Source organism: Chaetura pelagica, unplaced genomic scaffold, assembly GCF_000747805.2.
Source record: "Chaetura pelagica isolate M959 unplaced genomic scaffold, ChaPel_1.0 scaffold134, whole genome shotgun sequence".
NCBI classification, from domain to species: Eukaryota; Metazoa; Chordata; class Aves; order Apodiformes; family Apodidae; genus Chaetura; species Chaetura pelagica.
Window position 1 is genome coordinate 85,451 of NW_009953105.1, and position 20,485 is coordinate 105,935.

The 20,485-nt window shown below is 37.5% G+C and overlaps 1 protein-coding gene across 1 annotated transcript; it reads left to right on the plus strand.

The window, feature by feature from the left end:
- Positions 1-7,481: 7,481 nt before the first annotated feature.
- On the plus strand, positions 7,482-18,784 carry TRAF6 (TNF receptor-associated factor 6, E3 ubiquitin protein ligase). The gene is made up of 6 exons (XM_009997268.1): positions 7,482-7,777; positions 13,719-13,869; positions 14,457-14,615; positions 15,485-15,556; positions 16,912-16,989; positions 17,772-18,784. The coding sequence occupies exons 1-6, from the start codon at positions 7,482-7,484 to the stop codon at positions 18,651-18,653; spliced, it is 1,638 nt and encodes a 545-aa protein (XP_009995570.1). The 3' UTR covers positions 18,654-18,784.
- Positions 18,785-20,485: the final 1,701 nt, after the last annotated feature.

Genomic DNA, 20,485 nt, shown 5'->3' on the forward strand with positions numbered 1-20,485 from the left:
CTGGGCGCGGAGCGTTTTCCCAGCTGGGCCGGGTTGGCCGGCTCGGGAGCGGAGCGCGGCTCTCGCCGCCGGGGGAAGGCGCCCTCCTGCCAAACCCGGGCGGGCCGCGGCCCTTGGAGCTCCGGCCTCTTCCGCAGGGCTCGGCGTCCACCTCTGTGGGTCACTGGGGACTCAGCGGTGAGCAAGGCGTTCGTGAGAAGAGGGTGGTTACTGGGGCTGAGGTAAGGCAGCCTGTGCTTCTCCGAAATGAAGCTGTCGCGGTGAGCTCAGCAGCTGCCATCCCAGCCGTGGCCGTCAGCGGCAGGGGCTTCGGATAACGCAGGCGGGGAGGGAGGGAACCTGGCTGGAATGGCTTGATCTCGCCTCTCAACTGCCCAGGCTGCGTCGCAGGACATCTGTAGGAGCATCAGCCACTGCTGGCTTTTCACTGTAGTCCGAATGTAGTTGTTCCTGTACAGCCTAGAGTATATAATCTGAAAAAAAGGTGAAGGAAAAAAGGTCACAAAAGTAACCTGATAAAAGCACGTGGATGATTTAGTTGGCAGGTATTATTATGGGCATAGTTCTTCTGCATGTTCCACATTTCCTTGAGCTTTTCCCAGCAGTTAAAGATTTGTGGAACTCAGTCAGGCCCTGTTGAATGAGGACACATCAAGATAAAAATGGCTTTTTGAGTTTTGTAGTGTTGCATCATTGCAGTACTGCTTTCTATATAAAAAAATAATGTGCTAATATATTTTAAAACACAATGCATACAGTAGATAATTATGCTGATACAACTTCGGTGAACATGCTTTTTCTTCACTTGTTGAACTTTCTTGAGTTTACTGTGTCAAGAAGAGTAACTTTTGTATCTCAGTAGCATAAATTAGCTAAACAAATATAGAAGAAGCTTTAGATCCAGACGTGAAAACTAATTGAACAAGATTCTGGGTATAAAGTGTGTGAAAAAGAAAATAAAAGTAAGCTTAAGGTAAAGTGAAAAGGAGAAATGGTTTAGTTATTTTGGAATGTGTACTTAATTAACCTTTTTTTTTTTCCCCTAGGGTCTCAAATTGTTTTATTAATGTCAGATACAAACTTAATGCTTGTTGACCTAGATGTTAATTAAATCTAGCTTGGAGACTATGCCTTGCAGAAGTGATGTTTGTTCATTGCCAAACTTCCCCCTGCCTCTCTTTGAAGTACTTTCTGTCCTGATGTTTACTTTGTCCCCAGTATGGCAGCATCTTAAATTCTCAGCAGATCTGAGGAGGGCTATAGAAAGGCACAATACATATTTTGGTGTTCTCAGTGTGCAAGGGGAAAGCAGAGGCCAAAGAAAGCAGGGTCCGCCAAAGTAAAGAATTAAAGTATTGCTCTTCTCACTAGGAATACCTGCCTTGTATTTGTTAATCTGAACAATTTTCAGTGAAATGTTTCTGTAAGTTACTAAGTTGAAGAAAGGTTTGGGGAATTTTTGGTTTGGATTGTTTTTTTGATTATGGAAAAACGCATAAAATATTTTGGTGTTAAGTACAGTACAGTGTACTTCCACTGCTCACTAAAATTAACATTCTGTTCACTTAAGTAGGATACAATATGAACATAACTGGGAATATGCCACCATCTAGTCTCCTAAGTAATACTTAAGTACAAAAATAAATGTGATGGAGGCCTGACAGCATTCTCTCCAAGCAGAGAGAAATCACCTTTAAAGCTTCAGAAACCCCCAAAGGCTGTCATGCTCCACCAGCAGGAACTGTGGTAGTGCTTATTAATGAGCTTTAGTTCTGTTGTTTGCTTGTATTTGCCTCCAAGAGGTCTTATTTTGAGTCTTTAGGTTCACATGTTAAAGCTGGGAAGTCTTAACAATTTCTGCTATTAGAAAAAACAGTTGGAATTTCAAGAAAATATTCACAACATACTTGCAGGCTTTTTCAGGGAGCCAGAATCATTTTTTTTTGCAGTTATGTATTGTGCCTAAATCTTCTATTGCTTTGGCTTGTCTAGCCATTTTATAGCTTTGAAGTGAAAGTGTTTTATAGATACTAATTAAAAGGAACTTGCATAATGTTGTATGTTCTGCCTGGATGAGGCCACAATGATGATAGTTACAAACCTTATAATGCAAACACACAGCGCTTATCCGTTGTCAGTAGACCACTGAATAATATGCCTGGGAATAAGTGTTGCAAGTATTGCTTCATAAACAAATTATATGAAGTCACTCCACTGGTCTGTCAGTCTCATGACCCAGAAATCTAGATGTATGATACTGTTCTCAGTGAGGCACAGGAGAAAGATTTTGGCTAGTTTTTGTGTCCATGTGATGTTGAAGGCATTTCGCCTGCTGGCTGTGTGCTGGCCAGGCTGCAAGCAGGTTTCTTATGTATTTCAAGTAAGAAAAGGGTTTTGAAATACTCTTCTGTATTGATTTTCTTATTTATATGGTTACTCGGTGGGAATTTTCTAAGAAAGGGCACATGGAAATTAATTGTATTCAACACTCACTGATTAATATGAAAAAAATTATTTTTCATGGTAACCGATAAACTCTCTGTACCGTGTTTCTTCACCTTTGCAAAATGCTCAAAGGTATCATGTCTTATTTCAGTGTAAAAAGGATATGATGCCTACTTTTATTTCCTCCCTATTACTCTAATTATAATGTAATTTTCCATGCAATCTGAAAATATCTACTGGTACCAGTAATATTTTTTGATGTAGAAAAATTTCCAAATACATTCTTTGGCTCTTCGGAGCATGAAAATCTGTAAAAGTCCTACATAAGCTCCTTTATACTGTACAACTTTGCAAATCACACTGCTGAGTTTTGTTGCATGCTATAATTTAATATACGGGTGTTTTTTAATTCTCTTTTGAAATTGTTTTTGTCAATAGGTTCATTATTATTATTATTATTGCAGGAGTTTACACTTCTGGTCTAACTGTAATCTCACAACAACCTAGTCACTTTGTAATGCAACAGTGTGAGTGGCAGCATAGCACAGGTTACTTACTGAAGAAAGGTTTAATTCTGGTTTATCTAAAAGTTGGAAGAGTAGCATGGAGACTCCATACTCTTAACTATCTGTTCAGGGACATGAAGGTTTGATCCTTGGGCATTTCAGATTTCTGCAGCACAATTAATGATCAAACAAATTCTGTCCAGTACCATTTGGCCTAGAAAGCACCTTCCTTTTTGTTATCAAACAATAACAGCTGCTGTCTTGGAGAGAGAAATCAACCTTTGCTGGCCAAAGAACTTTGGGTAGCTTGTGTGCGCAAACTGAAAGTCAATCTATCTATTTAGCAAGTTTGATTGGACTTCTTAGCTCTAGAAAAGGGCATTTCAAGTGCATTACCAAACTTAGATTTAAGGCTTTCTCTGCCTGTGACACTAGCAAAACCAAGAATGTAGTGATCCACTTCACTTTCAGTTGTTCCTTGACCTGAAGGCTGCATGTTATCCAAACAAATGGGGTCATAGAACAGGCTACCATGCTGTTTAATGTATTTAAATACCAATGTAAAAAAAAATTGGCAAATTCTAAAGGATATGGTGTAGACAAGGTATTATAAATTAATATGTACATATTGTTGTGTTTGACTCAAATTTTCTCAGCATAGAGGAAGAATAACAACTATTATAAATAGGAAGAAAAAAATACGTGGTTTTGGGCAAATGTTTGTTAGGTTTTACTTCATTGCTAATCTATTTTGTAATAAAAAAATTAAGGGTGGAAATTTGACGTGAATTTTTTAGTATATAGTAGCTTGGGGTTTAAAATCCATTCTCTTTTATCCTGAATTTGTTTTACATTCCCTAGTGGAGGAACATGCAAAACTACTACAGTAGGCTCACAGATTGCTCTGCTCCACCTTCATCAGGGGAATGTATTCAAGTATACTCTTCTCTAATTGGTTTTGCTATAGCACTGCTCTGTTCAGAAAGATTGAGTCTATTCCTACTCTTGGTGGGTAAAATAAATGCCACAAGAAACAGAACTAATTTCTGCTACAGTGTTTACAACTTGTAGAGGAATTGTTCTGAATTATGATGGAGTAATCAGGCCTTGGTTAATGGTCTAACAGCGGACCGCATTTTCATTTGGAAACTTGTGTCTTATTTCAAACCTGTAAATATATGTGGAAGAGGGAGGATTTTCCTCACAGTAAGATGAAATAGAGCAGAGTGCTAGGAGGAATCCTGTCTTGTATAAAACATAAGCAAAATTCTGGCTTTTAATCACCTGGTTTAGGTTGTCTCTTTGGGCCTAAATTTCCCTATTTAAAAAGAGGAGACATTTATACTTGCACTTTTTTTAATTTACTCTTTGGTTATATGCAGACAAGAAGCTCCATGTGAGAGTGGAGTATATAACTACATATGGGGATTTTTGTGTGAAACTGGGATGTTGGCTGGTTGCAGTGACTTACTCATTTGAAATTACTCTAGTGCAGGATTTTTATTTCTTTAAACTGAGTGTACATACCTGCTATGTCTGTAGAAACAATTTAGGTAGGCAAAGAGAACACCACTTGCACAGGACTTAAATTTACAAAGGATTCCATTATTGAGATTATACTGAGTCAGATCCTGTTTTCTTCCTTAGAAGAACAAGATTTCAAATTGTATGTTTTCGGTTTTTTTTCCTAGGAGCAAGCCAAGGGAAGAGTGGTGCATTTCTTTGTAATTTATGTGACAGCTGAATTTGGGTAAAGTTATGTATATTTTCCTCCTTGCAACTTCCTGAATTCCTTTGTGACATTGCTAAAGGGATGCATGTTCCTCTTCTGTTTCTTAATCTCAATAAATATACCCTTGTGGCTTAGAATAATGTGATTTTTTTCAGTCCTAGGCTGGCCTGTGGATTCTGATATCCTGTATACCAAAATTCCCATCCATTGGCCCAATGTAGTTCCTCTGATTTTTCATGAAATATGATCTGTGGACTAAACATCTTCTGCAGTGGCTGTTAAATAGCCACAGTTTCACAACAAAAGCAAGTTAGGTTTTTTGTCCACAGAAAAGAGACCTACTGATGGTAGTCTTAAAAATCTTTATGTCACGGAACATTTTTCTAAATATTGATTCTTTTGCTTCCATTTCAAGCTGCTGGGGAAAACTGCTCAGTTACATGGGATTCACTTGATTGTTGTTGGACTGTGCCTGAAACAACTGCTCCGAATTTACGTAGTGTTCAGTTTGTATTGCTGTTGTGTTTAGGAGCCTTGATTATAAAGCCTGTTGGATTATAGCCTGTTGTGAGAATAGGAATACAAGTAAATATCACTCCTTATATGCAGTTCCAGACAGCTCTTCTATAGAGTTATCTCTGCATAAAGTGAACATTGCAGATCAGTTCAACTCCCAACTGTCAAACTGTGCTTTGAGACTCTGTACCTTAACAGTACTTTGGAAACATCAGGAATGGCACTGTTCATTTACTTCTCATACCTCTGCATACCTCAAAAAATGGAAATTCATGTATTTACACAACAGAATAAAAGTTCTGTTTCAATTCTAACTGTAACTGTTTAGTAGATCTGCCTTTTTTTTTTTTTTCCCCCTAGATAACCGGAAAATAAAGTAGCTCATCACACTCTTAGCATATTGCTAAGAGTGCAGTATTGCTAATTGTTTACATTGTAGGTGGCCTAAAGTGCATTGCTGTAATGTTGCATTGTTCAAATGTTGTTCAATACATATTTCTGGTAAATAGTTGAAACTTTTTGTGATTAGTGTTTCTGTTGATGTAATCTTCAGGGTCACTTTCCACCAGACAAGGTTGCTCAAAGCCCCATCCAGCCTGGCCTTGAATGCTTCAAGGGAGGGGGCACCCAAACCTTCCCTGGGCATCCTGTTCCAGTGTGTTAGCACCCTCACAGTCAACAATTTCTTCCTATTAGCTAATCTAAATCTACCCTTTTCCAGTTTAAAGCCATTACCCCTTGTCCTGTCACTACATGCCCTTGTAAAAAGTTGCTCCCCAGCTTTCCTGTAGGCCCCCTTTAGGTAGTTGAAGGCTGCTCTAAAGTCTCTGAGAGCCTTCTCTTTTCCCGGCTGAACATTTTGTTAAAATTTCCTGTGATGTTCAAATTTGGTTAAAGGCAGGAAAAAGTTCAGTTTTGTGAGCTTTTGGTCAAGCTAGCCATATTCATTTTGCACCCCTCACTGTCCCCAGTCTGCACTAGTGATGCAGATCCTTACAGTTCAGGTCTTGTTTAATCCTTGGATTTCCATTTCTAGTATGCTTGAAATGCTATAATGGTGTTACAGTGAATGCAGTAGGTGAACATTTCCATAGACCTTTGCCTATACTGCTGTGCAAAAGATCAAATCTGGGCTTACTGGGCTTGTTTTGCACACCTTGATATGTAACCCTCAGACTACTCATACTGCCTTGCACCTTGCACCTCTATGTTTCAAAGAAAAAGGTTTATAGAAAACTAACCACAGTAGGATTCTAAGAAGACGGTTGTAACCATTAAAAAATTGAGGTAGAGGATAATTTCTTGGATTTCTAGAGTATGTTGTTCAGGCCTTTCTTCAAAGCTCCCTCATTCAGCATAGAAACATTGGCAATATGTTTGGGGATACCAGCATTGTTTTATTTCATACCTGTGAGTTGAACCTGCTTTGTGAGCAGTATTTTAAAAACTGATTTTATTATATCATTCACTGCTCTTCAGGGAAATGTGACTTTTACCTCCTGTTCTTACAGTCATGTCCCTTGTCCTCCATGCCAGCTACACTGGGAAAGCGGAAAGGTGAGCAAGAACTCTGAGCACTGGTAGTTGTGGACAGCTCTTGAGCTGTGAAAATACTGGCTTTGTCTCGTGTGTAGTTTCCTACTCAGTTTAAAGTCATCTTGGCAACTTTAAAATGTTAGCAGCAGTGCTGTGTACTTGAATTTCATTTGCAGCACAGCATCTGCTTGCATTTGTACTTGTATTTTATTTGGGGACATTGGGACATGCACCTAAACTGATTTGAAATCTGTATTGTGAATTGCTTTATGCAGAAAATGTTAAATAACATTTATTCACTGCAAGGAAAATACAGAATTGAGCTCTATCCATCCAATAAAACTTCATTTTGTACAGCATTTTCCATGCAAATGAGATTTGAATGATCTAGAAATAAATTATACTGAAGGGGTAGCGAGGCATTTTCAGTAAACATAGCAAAGAGTATTCCAATTTTTACAGAAATTAGGTTGTCACATGAAAGACTACAGAAGGGTTTGTGTTTGAACTGAGCTGACAGGATGCAATGCTTTTTCCTGTATATTACAAGGTAAGTAAAAAAGGTACCAGAAACTGGGACAAACCAGAAACAGTCATTTTGAGTAGAACTGAATCTGTACCACTCTTCAGTGTTTCTCATTAGAAGTAAAATTTATTATTGATTGGAAAGTATTGGAATATTTTAATTTAACAAACCTTTTTTGTCGTCTTGCAGAGCATTTCTGTGTAGCACTTGATTAGCTACTATGAGCTTGCTACATAGTGATAACAGTTGTGGATCCCGAGACGTGGAAAGTGGCTGCTGTGCAGCCATGGCCAGTGCCTGCGCTGTTGGAGCGAAAGAAGACAGTGTAAGTATTAGCAGTGGGACTGGAAACGCTCCAAGTTCTTTCACAGAAGAAACACAAGGATATGATGTGGAGTTTGATCCGCCCTTGGAAAGTAAATATGAATGTCCAATCTGTTTGATGGCTCTTCGAGAAGCAGTGCAGACACCATGTGGACACCGTTTCTGCAAAGGCTGCATTGTCAAATCAATAAGGTAAAGGAAAAATTATGGGAGTTGTTTATAATAAGAAATACACGTACCAAAGTGGAGCATTTTAAAAGAGCAATGTAAACTGAATGGCACTGTTTAAGGTGCATCACCAGTGAAAACTCAGGGAATTTATAATTAATTTATGGAACTATGGATATTTATAATTAAAGATGTTTTCTAATAAACACCATGTCTGGCTAAAATGTCACGAGTTTGTAGGTTGCACAAACTTTACATATTTTGCTATATATGCAAATTTACCCAGGTTATGAATCTAAAAAAACTTGACTGAGTAAACATTAAAAAATAATTTTAGAAAAGTACCGAAATCCTCTAAATAAATTCCATTTTCAGGTCAGGATTATAAAACTTCTCTTTTCTCTGTGACTGTTGTTCTTGATAACCACAGGCATCTAGAGACAGCCTGGTTTCTTGGTGCAGATAGGGCAATTCATACTTTCAGATCTTCACTTGAAATCACCTGCTTCCTTGTTCAGTTGGAAGAGAGAATGTAATGAGGGTATAGTTCAGAACAAATACTTGAGAGGGGAAACTAGCCTGGCATATTGGAGAGTGGGAATGAGATATGAAAGCAAGAACAGGCTAGGGTCATAAAGATGAGTGATTGAAAGACTAAGGAAGGGCAGAAGGCACACCAGTAGAGTGCTTTTTATGCTGTAGGGTTTTTCCTTCTCAGTGTAAGTCAGATTTTTTTCGTATCAATTGCTCACTTAGCTCAAATGTCACAGTACTTTGTTAGGAATCTAAATATTTAATTCTGTGTGAACCATGTATTGACTTGGTTAATTTCCAGCCTTGCTTTGCACAGCTTTGTGTAAAGATCATCAAAATGTCTCCAGTGTTACTGCACAATGTTGGCTTTCTCAAGCATTTATTTTTAGCATGCAAAATGCACAGAGCTTTCTTGCTTGGTTTTCCATACAAAGTATCCATAGTTCTATTCCATTTCTTTTTTTCCATAGTCCATCTTGTAGCTTACTGAATGAATAGCATGCCAGCAATGATGTTCTCTGAATACAGTATTGTGTGTGTGTGTCTGTTTGTGGCCATCTCTATAGCTTCTGTCACAGTTGTATCTGATGCTACTGTGTTTCTTTGTTGCGTCCTTTTTAGATCAAGGAGATAAATGCTGAAGTACAAGGAGACAAACTTAAAAGTTCTTTTTATTTATTTTTTTATGATGGCAAAAGGGCCAGCTATTTTCCTCTCCAGAAAGCACACAAAATTTGTGTGTGTTTAAAGCACAGTTTTTGTTATCATTAGTCTCATCAATATTTCTGAGGAAAGGATGCAAATTCATTATCCAGAAAATGCAGAACACCACCAGTGTTCATGCATGAAAAGTGACTCACCTGTAGATTCTGCAGAGAGTTACTTAGTTCTACACTAACTATACCATGAGATCACCCTGCTCCCTTAGTGCCTTTCTTTGTTCACTAAATTCCTACTTCTGCAAGAAAAGTACAACAGGCCTTGCGCAGTTGCATCACTCAATGATATTCATGTCAGCCTGGTACATGGAAGAAGGCAAAATACCCCAAACCTGAACATGTAAGCTTTGGCGTATATGGATTGAGTTCCTTAGGCACAAGCATTTGGCTTAAATTTTTGGCCTTTCCTTTGCACATTTCAAGAGATTTGTGTGCATAATTTTATGTAAACTTGTAAGCATTGAACTAGACAGTTGTACTGATAAAGGCCTCTAAATTTAGCAGTTCATTACTTGCTTTCTCTGAGCTTGCTTCATTTGTTGGCAATAATAGTTTTTATGGTTTAATTTGGTTATTTCTGGAAGAAAGAAAAAAATACTTTTTTGTGGGAGTATGAAGTCTATAAATCCTGAAGATAAATTATTACTTAAGTATATTGAGACTTAGAAGTGTCTACTCACTGGTCTTTTCAAAGACAACAGAATTCCTGGGTTGAGAACTTGGAGGAGGGGGAATAACTAAACTTAAAATTAGCAAAAATGGGTATCTCATTTCTAGTCTTTCAGATCCTTAACAGCTAAGGTGATCTGATGAGCTGCACAGTTACAGTCATTGGTAAGAATTTACCATAGCATTGAGTGAGGAACTACATGCTCAGAACACGGTATCTCATAGCAGGTAAAGAAACTTCCTTCTGAAACCCTAGGCATGGTTTATCTTTTTAAATTAAGAAAGCATTTGCTTTGCTCAGAGTTTTAGGTCTGCTAACAGTTTCAATGATCAGAAGCTTTTGCTTCTTTTACACCCTTTCCCTATTGTACTTCATTTCTACAGATAGAGTTGACTGTTTCAGTAAATACTAAGTACGTGTGGCCAGCATTTTGCATCTTGGAGACTATACAACATCACTGTGATATTTCAGGTGTTTCACTAATAGTGTTTTTCCTCATACTCCACTGAAACCTGTCTTTGGAGTGCAGTTTGAGTGAATGCTTGTGAAAGCAAAGCAAACAACTCTAATGGTCAGGGCCCCTCTGAATCATAGAAGGGTTGAATTACATTCTAATGGGGATACATGAATCAAGGTATTGATTTGGAGTGTGTAGTGTCAATAGTACAATACTGATGTCATTGAGACTCTTCTACAGGACTCATGAAAATGGAAAGTGATTTTTACGTTCTCCGAGGACTGTGGTTTGTTTTTTTTCATTAAATGATTGTCAAGGCCTTTACTTGATTGGGAGAAAAAATTGCTACTGTTTATTACTTATTTTCCTACTCTAACTCAAGCGAACATGGAGATTAAGGATTTTAATTATAAAAGATGGACAACTAGTTTTTAAGTAATTCGTTGCTGTCACTTACACAAACAATTGTAGTTGTACATGTTGAAGAATTTCTGGCTGCACCCAGAAAGATTTTTATAAAGCTTTTAAAGACTGAAGTCTTGAATCTTTCAATGTGAGGGACATGATTAGACCAGATGGATTTGATCATAGTAAATGTGTGCCTCCCCTGAAGTCTTGGCAGCTTTTTTAAATAAAGCTGTCTGACATGCTTGCTGTGCTATAAATCATGGTAGTGAAGGAGCTTATCTAAGTAACTGCAAATCATAGTTTACAAATATTTGAAAAATGTCTAGAAATGTTAGAAAATTGAAGTTCAGATGCAGTAGATCATTAAATTTTACTCCAGTCTTTCTTCTTCTGGGTCTTAGCTCAAAGCTAGCTTAGGGCTTGTACAGAGCTCATCAAATATCAGAACTTGTGTTCAGCATAAAAGCAGTTACGAGCTGACAAGGGGAAGCATGGAAGGCTTTGGGTGCTAGCAAATCATCAATCAGCTGGCATGGCTGCAGTTAAAGTGTGTGCCAACCACTTTAGCCTTTAGGCTAAACTGCTCAGTTGCCGAAAGTCATGGAGCGGGCTTTTTCTTCAAACAAAATTATTCTGGCTTTGCTTTTCATACCTGTATTTTAATTTCAAGAAAAATTACAGGAATATTAATTGTACTTTTTAGCAGATATTATTGTTTCACAAGTACTGCTGGGGGTGGCACAGCGCAATGTTAAAAATAATTATAGCATACAAAAGCCCCCACTGTAATGTAAAATAAAACCAATGAGCATATACTCAGTTCTATGACAGGAAACATATAGCAGTATATTTTTCTGTAGATGGATCTGAGCATCTTTAAACACAATCCTAGTACTTGTAAATGGTGTTTGAAGCCTGTTTAATATAGTACAATAAGTTACTGCTCTTTTGTTACTAGAATTATTGGAAAATTGCTTTTATAGTACTTTTTAGTATTTTATAGTATTTTTTATAGTATTTTATAGTACAATAAGTTACTTCTCTTTTGTTACTAGAATTATTGGAAAATTGCCATTCTTTCTTACTTTAGTTATTTAAACTGGGGATCTGGTAATCATTATTTAAACTTATTCTGTTGTTGGCTGTTAATCCACATGATTAACTTCTCTGTGTAGAAATAAGGCTGCTGTCTTACCAGGAGACCTACTGAACTATCATTATACTTCACTAAAAAGAGTATTTGTAAACAAATTATACCTGTGAGAAGTGATTTCCTGTAGGTTGTCTGCAAACTGAGGGAGCATTTCCAGATTCTTGCAAAGATCAGCATGTTGATCATAGCTCAGGCAGCTATGAAGCAAGACAGGTATTTTCTTTTTTTCCACGTTTGGCAGGATAACTTGTGGCAAGCTACCTCTTGTAAGCAAAACTTAGGAAAGGTAGTTCATTATGTCTTTCTGAAGTCTTAACTTTACCCTCACTTTCTTTAGCAGTCTAACTGATGAAGGAGCTGCTGAGCAATTATTTCCTATTTGAATAAAGAACAGCAATTCCCCCCTGGTCATAGAATCATAGAATAGTTTGTGTTGAAAGAGACCTTGAACATAATTGTTGCAATCTCCCTGTCATGGGCAGGGACACATTCCACTAGATCAGATTGCTCAAAGCCCCGTGCAGCCTGGCTTTGAACACTTCCAGGAAGGAGGCATCCAGAACTCCTCTGGGCAACATCTTCCAGTGTCTTACCACCCTCTCAGTTAAGCATTTCTTCCGAATGTCTAATCTAAATCTACCCTCTTTCAGGTTGAAACCATTCCCCCTTATCCTGTCACTACATGCACTTATAAAGTCTCTCCCCAGCTTTTCTATTGGCCCCTTCAGGTACTGGATGGTCTCTGTAAGGTCTCCCCAGAGCCTTCTCTCTGCTGAACCACGCCAACACTCTCAGCTTGCCTCCATAGAAGTGCTCCAACCTTCTGATCATCTTTGTGATCCTCCTCTGGGCTCGCTCCAACAGCTTGCTGTCCTTCTTGTGTTGAGGACTTCAAAACTGAACACAGTACTCCAAGTGGAGTCTCACAAGAGCAGAGCAGAGGAAGAATCACTTTTCTTGACCTGCTGGCCACACTTCTTTCGATGCATCCCAGCATACAGTTGGCTTTCTGGGCTGGAAGCACATTGCTGGCTCATGTTGAGCTTCTCATCAATCAGCAACCCAAAGTCCTCAGAGTGGCTCTTAATTCATTCTCTGCCCAGCCTGTGGTCCCCACAGCCCACTAGGTTCTACTTCCCCTCACGCTTGCAAGCATTGACAATGATCTGGCCTTTGATTTTTGCACCACAACTACTCTGACATTTTTCTGCCACATGTATTTTTCCATTTTATTGCAGTTTCCGTTAGTACTTCAGATCTAGCTTTTATCGCTCTGCCTTCTTAAGTCTGTTACTTAATTCTTAATAGATACATTGCCCTATTGCTTTCAGAAATCATCTGACTTGAGATACAATGCACAGTTCCAAATCCAGTGCCATTTTTATAGTTATTAGTCATTTTTGTGTTTGGAGTTTTTTCAGTCTGCTGTATAAATAAATTGATGAATGACAACTGATCAAACGATTGTACAACAAAAATGGAGAAATGATCTATATGAAAAGTAATGCCAAATAGATGAAGTGAATCTGGAAAGAAAAAGACTGTTTTGGTTTTTCTCTCATCTGTGATGACCTTGGCTGTTTATAAAGTGAAAAAGAAAGGAGATAAGGTCCAAGAAGCTTTAAGGAATTGTTTTGAAATAGTGTGTGAAATATCCTTGAATGTTTGAGCTATGTGAGTACTTATAAAAAGGGGAATGTAAGTTCTTCATTTGTTTACATCTCCTCCAGTTTATTTCCAAACTAACTTTCATGGCATTTGTCCAAATAAAACCTATTGAGTTAGAAAAGTGCTGTGATCCCAGTCATGCCACCTCAAGTGAAACTTGTGTATTGTCAATTTCTGTGATGTAATTTGCATTCTTTATGGTGATTGCCACATAAATGCCATTGTTTCCAAAGGCTTTCTCAATACGTTATAATTTGGTCACTAATGTCTTGCTAGTGTAAAAATATTTTAAATTAAGGGCAAAGGCAATTTGTAATAATTTTTCCTTTTTTTTTTTTTTTTTTTATGCATTGTAGAGATGCAGGTCACAAATGTCCAGTAGACAACGAAATTCTTCTTGAAAATCAACTTTTCCCTGACAATTTTGCCAAACGAGAAATCCTTTCATTAATGGTTAAGTGTCCCAACAAGGGCTGCAGTATGAAGATGGAGCTGAGACATTTAGAGGTGAGAATTAGTTTTGAAAATATGGAATCTGGTTTTCATGGACAAGTAAATATTCACAATAACTTAACATAGATGTTGATGCCTAATACCTTTTTATGCTGATTCAGTGCATTGTTCATTCAAGATTATAGCTAGATTTTTTTTATTATTTTTTTTTTTAATGAGTGTTTCATTGTAATTAGGTGATTCTCAAGTGAACATTTTAGTGGATGAAATACTTTTCATTGTTGTTTGTGTTTTGATCAGCTGTATCTGTACTTCACATAAGTTCCCTACAGTTGGTGTAGTATTCCCTCAAAGCAGCTAGATATATTAGTTGAAATAATTGTTTTGGAAAATAAAAAGGATAAAGGATAACATAAAGCTAAATTTCTACTTGAAAGCATTCTTAAAGCTCTGAATGCATGAAGTCCTGATCTTAGTAATGGGACAATAGGCCATTGATAAAGTCAGCATAAGTGTATAAGGATTTGCTTGCATGAAAGAAAAATAGCAATTTGTTCCTCTTGTACTGTGTGTGATCTCAAAAATAGATGAGACTATAGTACCTGTTTGTAGTATCAAATCCCTCTTCTGTCCTTGTTCAGGACCACCAGTTGCAGTGTGATTTTTCCACCATGGAATGTCCACAGTGTCAAGGAGCCTTCCAGAAGAACCGTCTGAAAGAGCACATGACACAGGAATGTTCGAGGCGTCAAGTCTGTTGTCCAAACTGTGCCACATCTATGGCCTATGAAGATAAAGAGGTACTTATCAGGAGTTTCAGTTTTTCAACTTTCATTCACATGGATTTGTTTTTAAATGCAACCTTAATTTAAAAAAAAAATAAAAAAAGTTTTGGTCTAGAAGAGCTATTTGTGTTGCTTAGGTGAGAAGCTGCCAACTCAGGACACTAGTCTAGAACAGGACACTAGTCTAGATCAGGTGAGAGATGGGGAGAAGAGGAACCATTGATTCTTGGCCTTGCCATTGGAAAGGCCGGTATCTGCGACAAAAGCAATATCCTACATCCACAGTTTTTATGTTTGCCAGAAAGGATGTGTCAGGAGATGCACTCTTTTTTGGATATCTGCTAAACACAAGACCAAGATCTCTTCTGAATTTTCCTCCTAGCTCTGCAGTTTTTATTTGGGTGATACTGAGGATAGTACTTTCTTTTTTGAGCATCCTTTTCTTTATCTGGATACATACATGTTTTTTCATATCTGTATATGTATTTGTTTAATCTCAAGGGCTGTCAATTTTATGATATTATATTGTGAACTGGGAAACAAAAATACCTCATATAGTCTAACAATACAAAAAAAACCTTTAATATACCCTTACAACTGAACACTAATTTCACAAAACTTCTGGATAAATTCAGACTCCTTGGAGCGTAAGAGCTTTAGGAAAAAAATGTTTCTGCAACTGTAGGAATTTCTTGTATGAACCCAGGTAAAAAACAGTAATTATAGAAAACGTACTGTTCAGGGTAAGGGGATTGTCTTAGTTTCACAGTTGCATACAGCTGAATGTAAACTAAAATGTAATGTCTGATGAGACATGATGAACATTCTTTTAAATTGTGTAACTTTATACTTTATTTCCTCTGATTTTCTGTTTGGTAACAAAGCTTCATGACCAAACCTGCCCACTTGCCAATGTATTTTGTGAATACTGCAACACAGTGCTTATCAGAGAGCAGGTAAGAGACTACCTTTCTCTGTGTTTAATCTGGCCCAGATGTTTTGTGTTTATATTGCTGCTTTAATCTGAAATTAATCTTAAATAAATAGTTTGTCTACTCTCTAATAAATCGCTCCCTTTCTGTCTGAAAATGTTGCATCAAGTGAGGTGTAATACTCCTTTAAATGCTGATCCAGCTTGTAATTGCAGTCTGGTAAACCTCTGTAGGATTTTTGGCTACAAATCACACTGTTTAGCTATACTGCTTCTTGACAGGGGCCATACTGTGTGGTTTTGATCTTGAATGTAGGTTGAAGAATACAGAGAAGCTGCTAGTGGTTATGGCTGACATCAGAAGACAAGCCTTTAATTTGGGCAGAGAGGGAAAGTACCAGTAATTGGAAAGCCACGGTTGGAAAGTAGCTGTCCTTTAGTATCAAACTGTAGATGCTAATTGGTATTCTGCTTGTCCATTGGTATTTTAATAGCTATTATTATTTCTCCTATTCAATAATAGCTTACTTCATTGACAGGAAAATGATAAATACTATTTGATTTGCAGGCTATCCCTGTTTGAATGGAATAGCAACTGCGTTAATGATCTGGGTTAAAATAAAGAATGATCTTGTCAAATTGGAGAAATACTCTGAAAAGATTGAGTTCAGTAATGACAAAGGCAAAAATGTATTGTTAGACAAATAAAAAAACCTGCAAAAATAGGGAGCAGAGAATGCTAAACTAGGTAATGGTTTAGAATTCATAGCTGACCTCTGTTAACCTTGTGTTTTATGTCATCATGATTTTTAAACAAGTCAAATGTGCTGGGTTATATAAACAGGTATTTTGCCTGTGAAATCCAGAATTATCCTTTACTCTGTTTAGGGCTCATAAGGCCTCAGCTGAAGCTATCTAGCTTTGGAGTGGAAGTGGATAGGGAGGATCCAGAGCAGTGAGATAATTGGGTCTCGAAAACACAGACAGTAAGAAAAATGGAAGTAATTGGAGCTTTTTGAGGAAGAGGATAATGATGAGACACACAAGTATATGCAAGTTGTGCTTCAGACGGGAAAGAAATGGACTGTGATCTAGCTTGAGGATAGGCTAGAAGCGAAAGGCATTTGGCTAGCAAGAAAACCTGTATGCTCTCCGATGCCTAATGTAAGAAAAAAGGAATTATAAAGTACCTACAAGGAGGATACAGGATCTTTATCATCAGCTAACATTTTTTCTTCAAAACTTACATTCTTGTTTCAGAAATTATATAGGAATAAACTGATCTGGCACCTATTTAGTGTCCATCCCACCTTATTCTTTTAGGATGTTATAAAATAATACTATTGATGGAAAAATTAATTGCAAATCTTATTATTTTAGATGCCTAACCATTATGACAATGATTGTCCTACTGTCCCAGTGCCATGTTTTTATAGTGCCTTTGGGTGTCCCGAAAAGGTAAGCCTTTCATCAGAATCATGAGTTGCAGACCTTCTGTTTAGTTTTGTTTTGATTGGTTTGGGGTTTTTTTAAGTGTGTTTTCCTATTCTATTCTCATTCACCAGCCCAAATCCCCAGTGGTTTGTGAGTTTGTCATTTTCAGGTATTTTAATTCTAAAACACTATATGTTGATCAAATGCCTCTCAAAAGTCCTTTTCAAATTTAAAAAAATTAGTGTCTCATTTGCTTGATTAACTTGCTTTTATTAAGCCATTAATGTTTTCTCAGTTTTCTTGCCAGTAAAGTGGCTTCTAGCCTTTTTTCCAAAGTTTTGACTAAGTACAGTTACGGCCCATGAGGTTCAGTGAAGAAAACCTGACAGTGCTTTAAATTGTATTCTAAAACTATTTAATCTGGTTACTCTTATTTTTATTTGTTTAATACTTCTTTGTAAAAATGGATCTTTTTCCTCATCATTTCCCCATCGGTTTTCATGCACCTTTATATTTGGTACTTTGGAGCATTTTAGCAAATCAATGAAGGGTATACAACACTAATTGTCACCATGTCACTGTTATGAGTTAAACAATATTTGCCCATTAGCATTTGAACTTTTTTTTTTTTTTTGTCATAACAGTGATCTTAAATTTGTAGTCCTCAGTTGGTCAAGTGGTACTTTGTCCAGTTTTTCTCACGTAACAGAGGCAACTAGTTGTTTGTTTTTCTTCACAGCCACATTTAAGATGTGGTCACAGATAATGGTTGAAGTGTTCCTAATGCCACATGTCTTAAATTCTAGATGCAGAGGAATGAACTTGCACGACACATGCAGGAGTTCACTCAGGTTCACATGAGAATGATGGCTCAGAGTTTTCAGAATATCAGTGTTACTGCTACAAATCCTGTACCCTTCATTAATGGCCTATCCTTTGAGCCTGCCCTTTTCTCACATGTGTCACATGCTGCATATGACTGTAATCCTGAAGTTGAAAACTTCAAAGAAACCATTCAGCAGTTGGAAGGTCGTCTTGTAAGACAAGATCACCAAATCAGAGAACTCATTGCGAAAATGGAAACTCAGAACACTCACATGGCAGAACTTAAACGTACTATCCGAAATTTGGAGGGAAAGATTACTGAAATGGAGGCACAACAATGTAATGGTATTTATATCTGGAAGATTGAGAACTTCAGTGAACTTCAGAAAGCCCAGGAAGAAGAGAGACCTGTTGTGATGCATAGTCCTGGCTTCTATACTGGAAAACCTGGCTACAAGTTGTGTTTGCGTCTGCATATCCAATTACCAAATGCTCAGCGTTGTGCTAATTTTATCTCTCTCTTTGTCCACACTATGCAAGGAGAGTATGACAGCCATCTGCCTTGGCCTTTCCAAGGCACTATACGACTATCTATTTTGGATCAATCAGAAGGCCCAGAAAGGCAGAATCATGAAGAAGTAATGGAAGCCAAGCCAGAGTTACTAGCCTTCCAGAGACCAACAATTCACCGCAATCCAAAAGGTTTTGGTTATGTGACTTTCATGCATCTACAAACCTTGAAACAAAGAACCTTCATAAAGGATGATACCCTTCTGGTGCGCTGTGAAGTTCTAACACGTCTAGATTTAAACAGTCTCCGCAGAGAAGGATTTCAAGCTCGTAGTACTGATGGAGCTCTGTAGCTTATAAGTCTTAAACAGAGGAATGGAGCCACCAGTCATGTTCCTCCACCACAGATTACAAGCATGCGTGATCATCCATATAGACTGCATGTGTGAAAGATCATAGTTGCCAACGCAGTTGATCTTCACCTAAATAGACTTTTGTTGTTGCTTTTTGTTGTTCTTTCCTGTATGAGGTCATGCGTTAAATATTTAGTATTGTTCTCTTAAATTAATAAGCTACTTCTGTAGCAAGCAAACTAAATGAAGTTTTGTCCATTGAAATTTAACTGCTTACAGGAAAATAGTATTGAAGCACCTGTACATCTCAGTTCAGTAAAACTTAAATCATACCAGAAAAGACCCATAAATCTTTTCACCTCAGTGCCTTGGAATAGATACTGTGGGAGGGAAATAGCTAAATTAATAAAGATGCGGGGATTGCTTGTTTTCCATAGAGCTTGGGAAAGTTGAGGCAGTTTCTATATTGCCTTATCTAGAATTTTTAATTGGTTGTGCTTCTCTTAAAATCTGAAGTTGGGTTAAGACTTTGATTATATCACCTGAAGACCTGAAATTGAGATATGCTTTGACCCTTCCACCCTGCAGAGTTAATTTCAGGAAGTTCCTGTCAATGTAGAGTTGATATTAGTCTGAAAGATGTGATAGTGTTGTGGAGAAGGTTACATGAGTCTCAGCTGAGATCACCGAAGAAATATTTTTCGTGTGGTCTGAAACTGCCCCCTTGGTTTTGATAAATCTTTTTGTTTGTGCTCTGGGCCCAGAATGTCAGTCACAATCACCAAAGAGATTAAAGTATAACATTTGAAGGATAAAATGATACCTTTGTGCTGGTGAAATCTCCTCCTAGTACTGGACTTTTTTCAGGTTGTCAAGTGGGTACCTGAGCAAAGGTATGTACTAACTAGATAGAGTGATGCAGAATTTGTTTTACTATTGTTGATACCTGAACTTCTACCCAAGTTGAACTTGTGACCTGCATCTGTTTGAGTGCTCTCTTGTTCTAGTATGACCTGTATTGTCTCCTATGAATTCTCAGTGGAAAGCTGTCTGTATCAACATCCAGCTGTCATGGGTATTTACTGTCCCATTAGACAATAGGAGCTGGGACAGCCTCAATACTTTGGAGAGGAAGAAAAGCCTATTAATTAGACAGTGTGAGAAAGAATTGCAATCCTCTTTGTTTTTAGGAAAAAGAATCTGCCTTCCCTAGTGACTCATTTACCAAATGCTAGATTTATTATGTCAAGAATTCATGAGCTTCCTAATGTTGCCTGTATTACTGTTTTCTGTATGCCATATAAATGTTAGTTTTGACAAGTCAGAGCTGAGTGCTGCTAAAAGTTTTAATTTATTGTGGTGCTGATAAAGTTCTGAATCTTGTCTTTAAAAGGAGGGAAGAAAGTTTAGCTCACCCAGTAATCTAAGTACACAGTCTGATACCAAAGAAAGAACTAAGCCATACATAAGCATATATATATTATTTCTCCAAACTACTGAAACAATCTAAAGACTTAAGACACTGCAGCTTAAAAGATACTGAAGAGTATTGCAACTATTTAGCCTCATCAAAGTAATCCTATGGGGATCATCAGTGAGGAAAGTGTATATGCTTAATATATCTAAGGCTAATGAAAGACTAGATATTGGTTTAGGAGAATACTCTGCCTGCATGTGTGAGATTAAAAGTACCAGAAACCAACTGACCACATTGTTTATCATATCCAGATGGGGAAAATTTATTTTACAGATATATCCTATTTGTCAAAGAAGGATTGTGTTCAATGGAGTATTGACACTACTGAAACCTGAAATACCTGGTTAATGGTAAA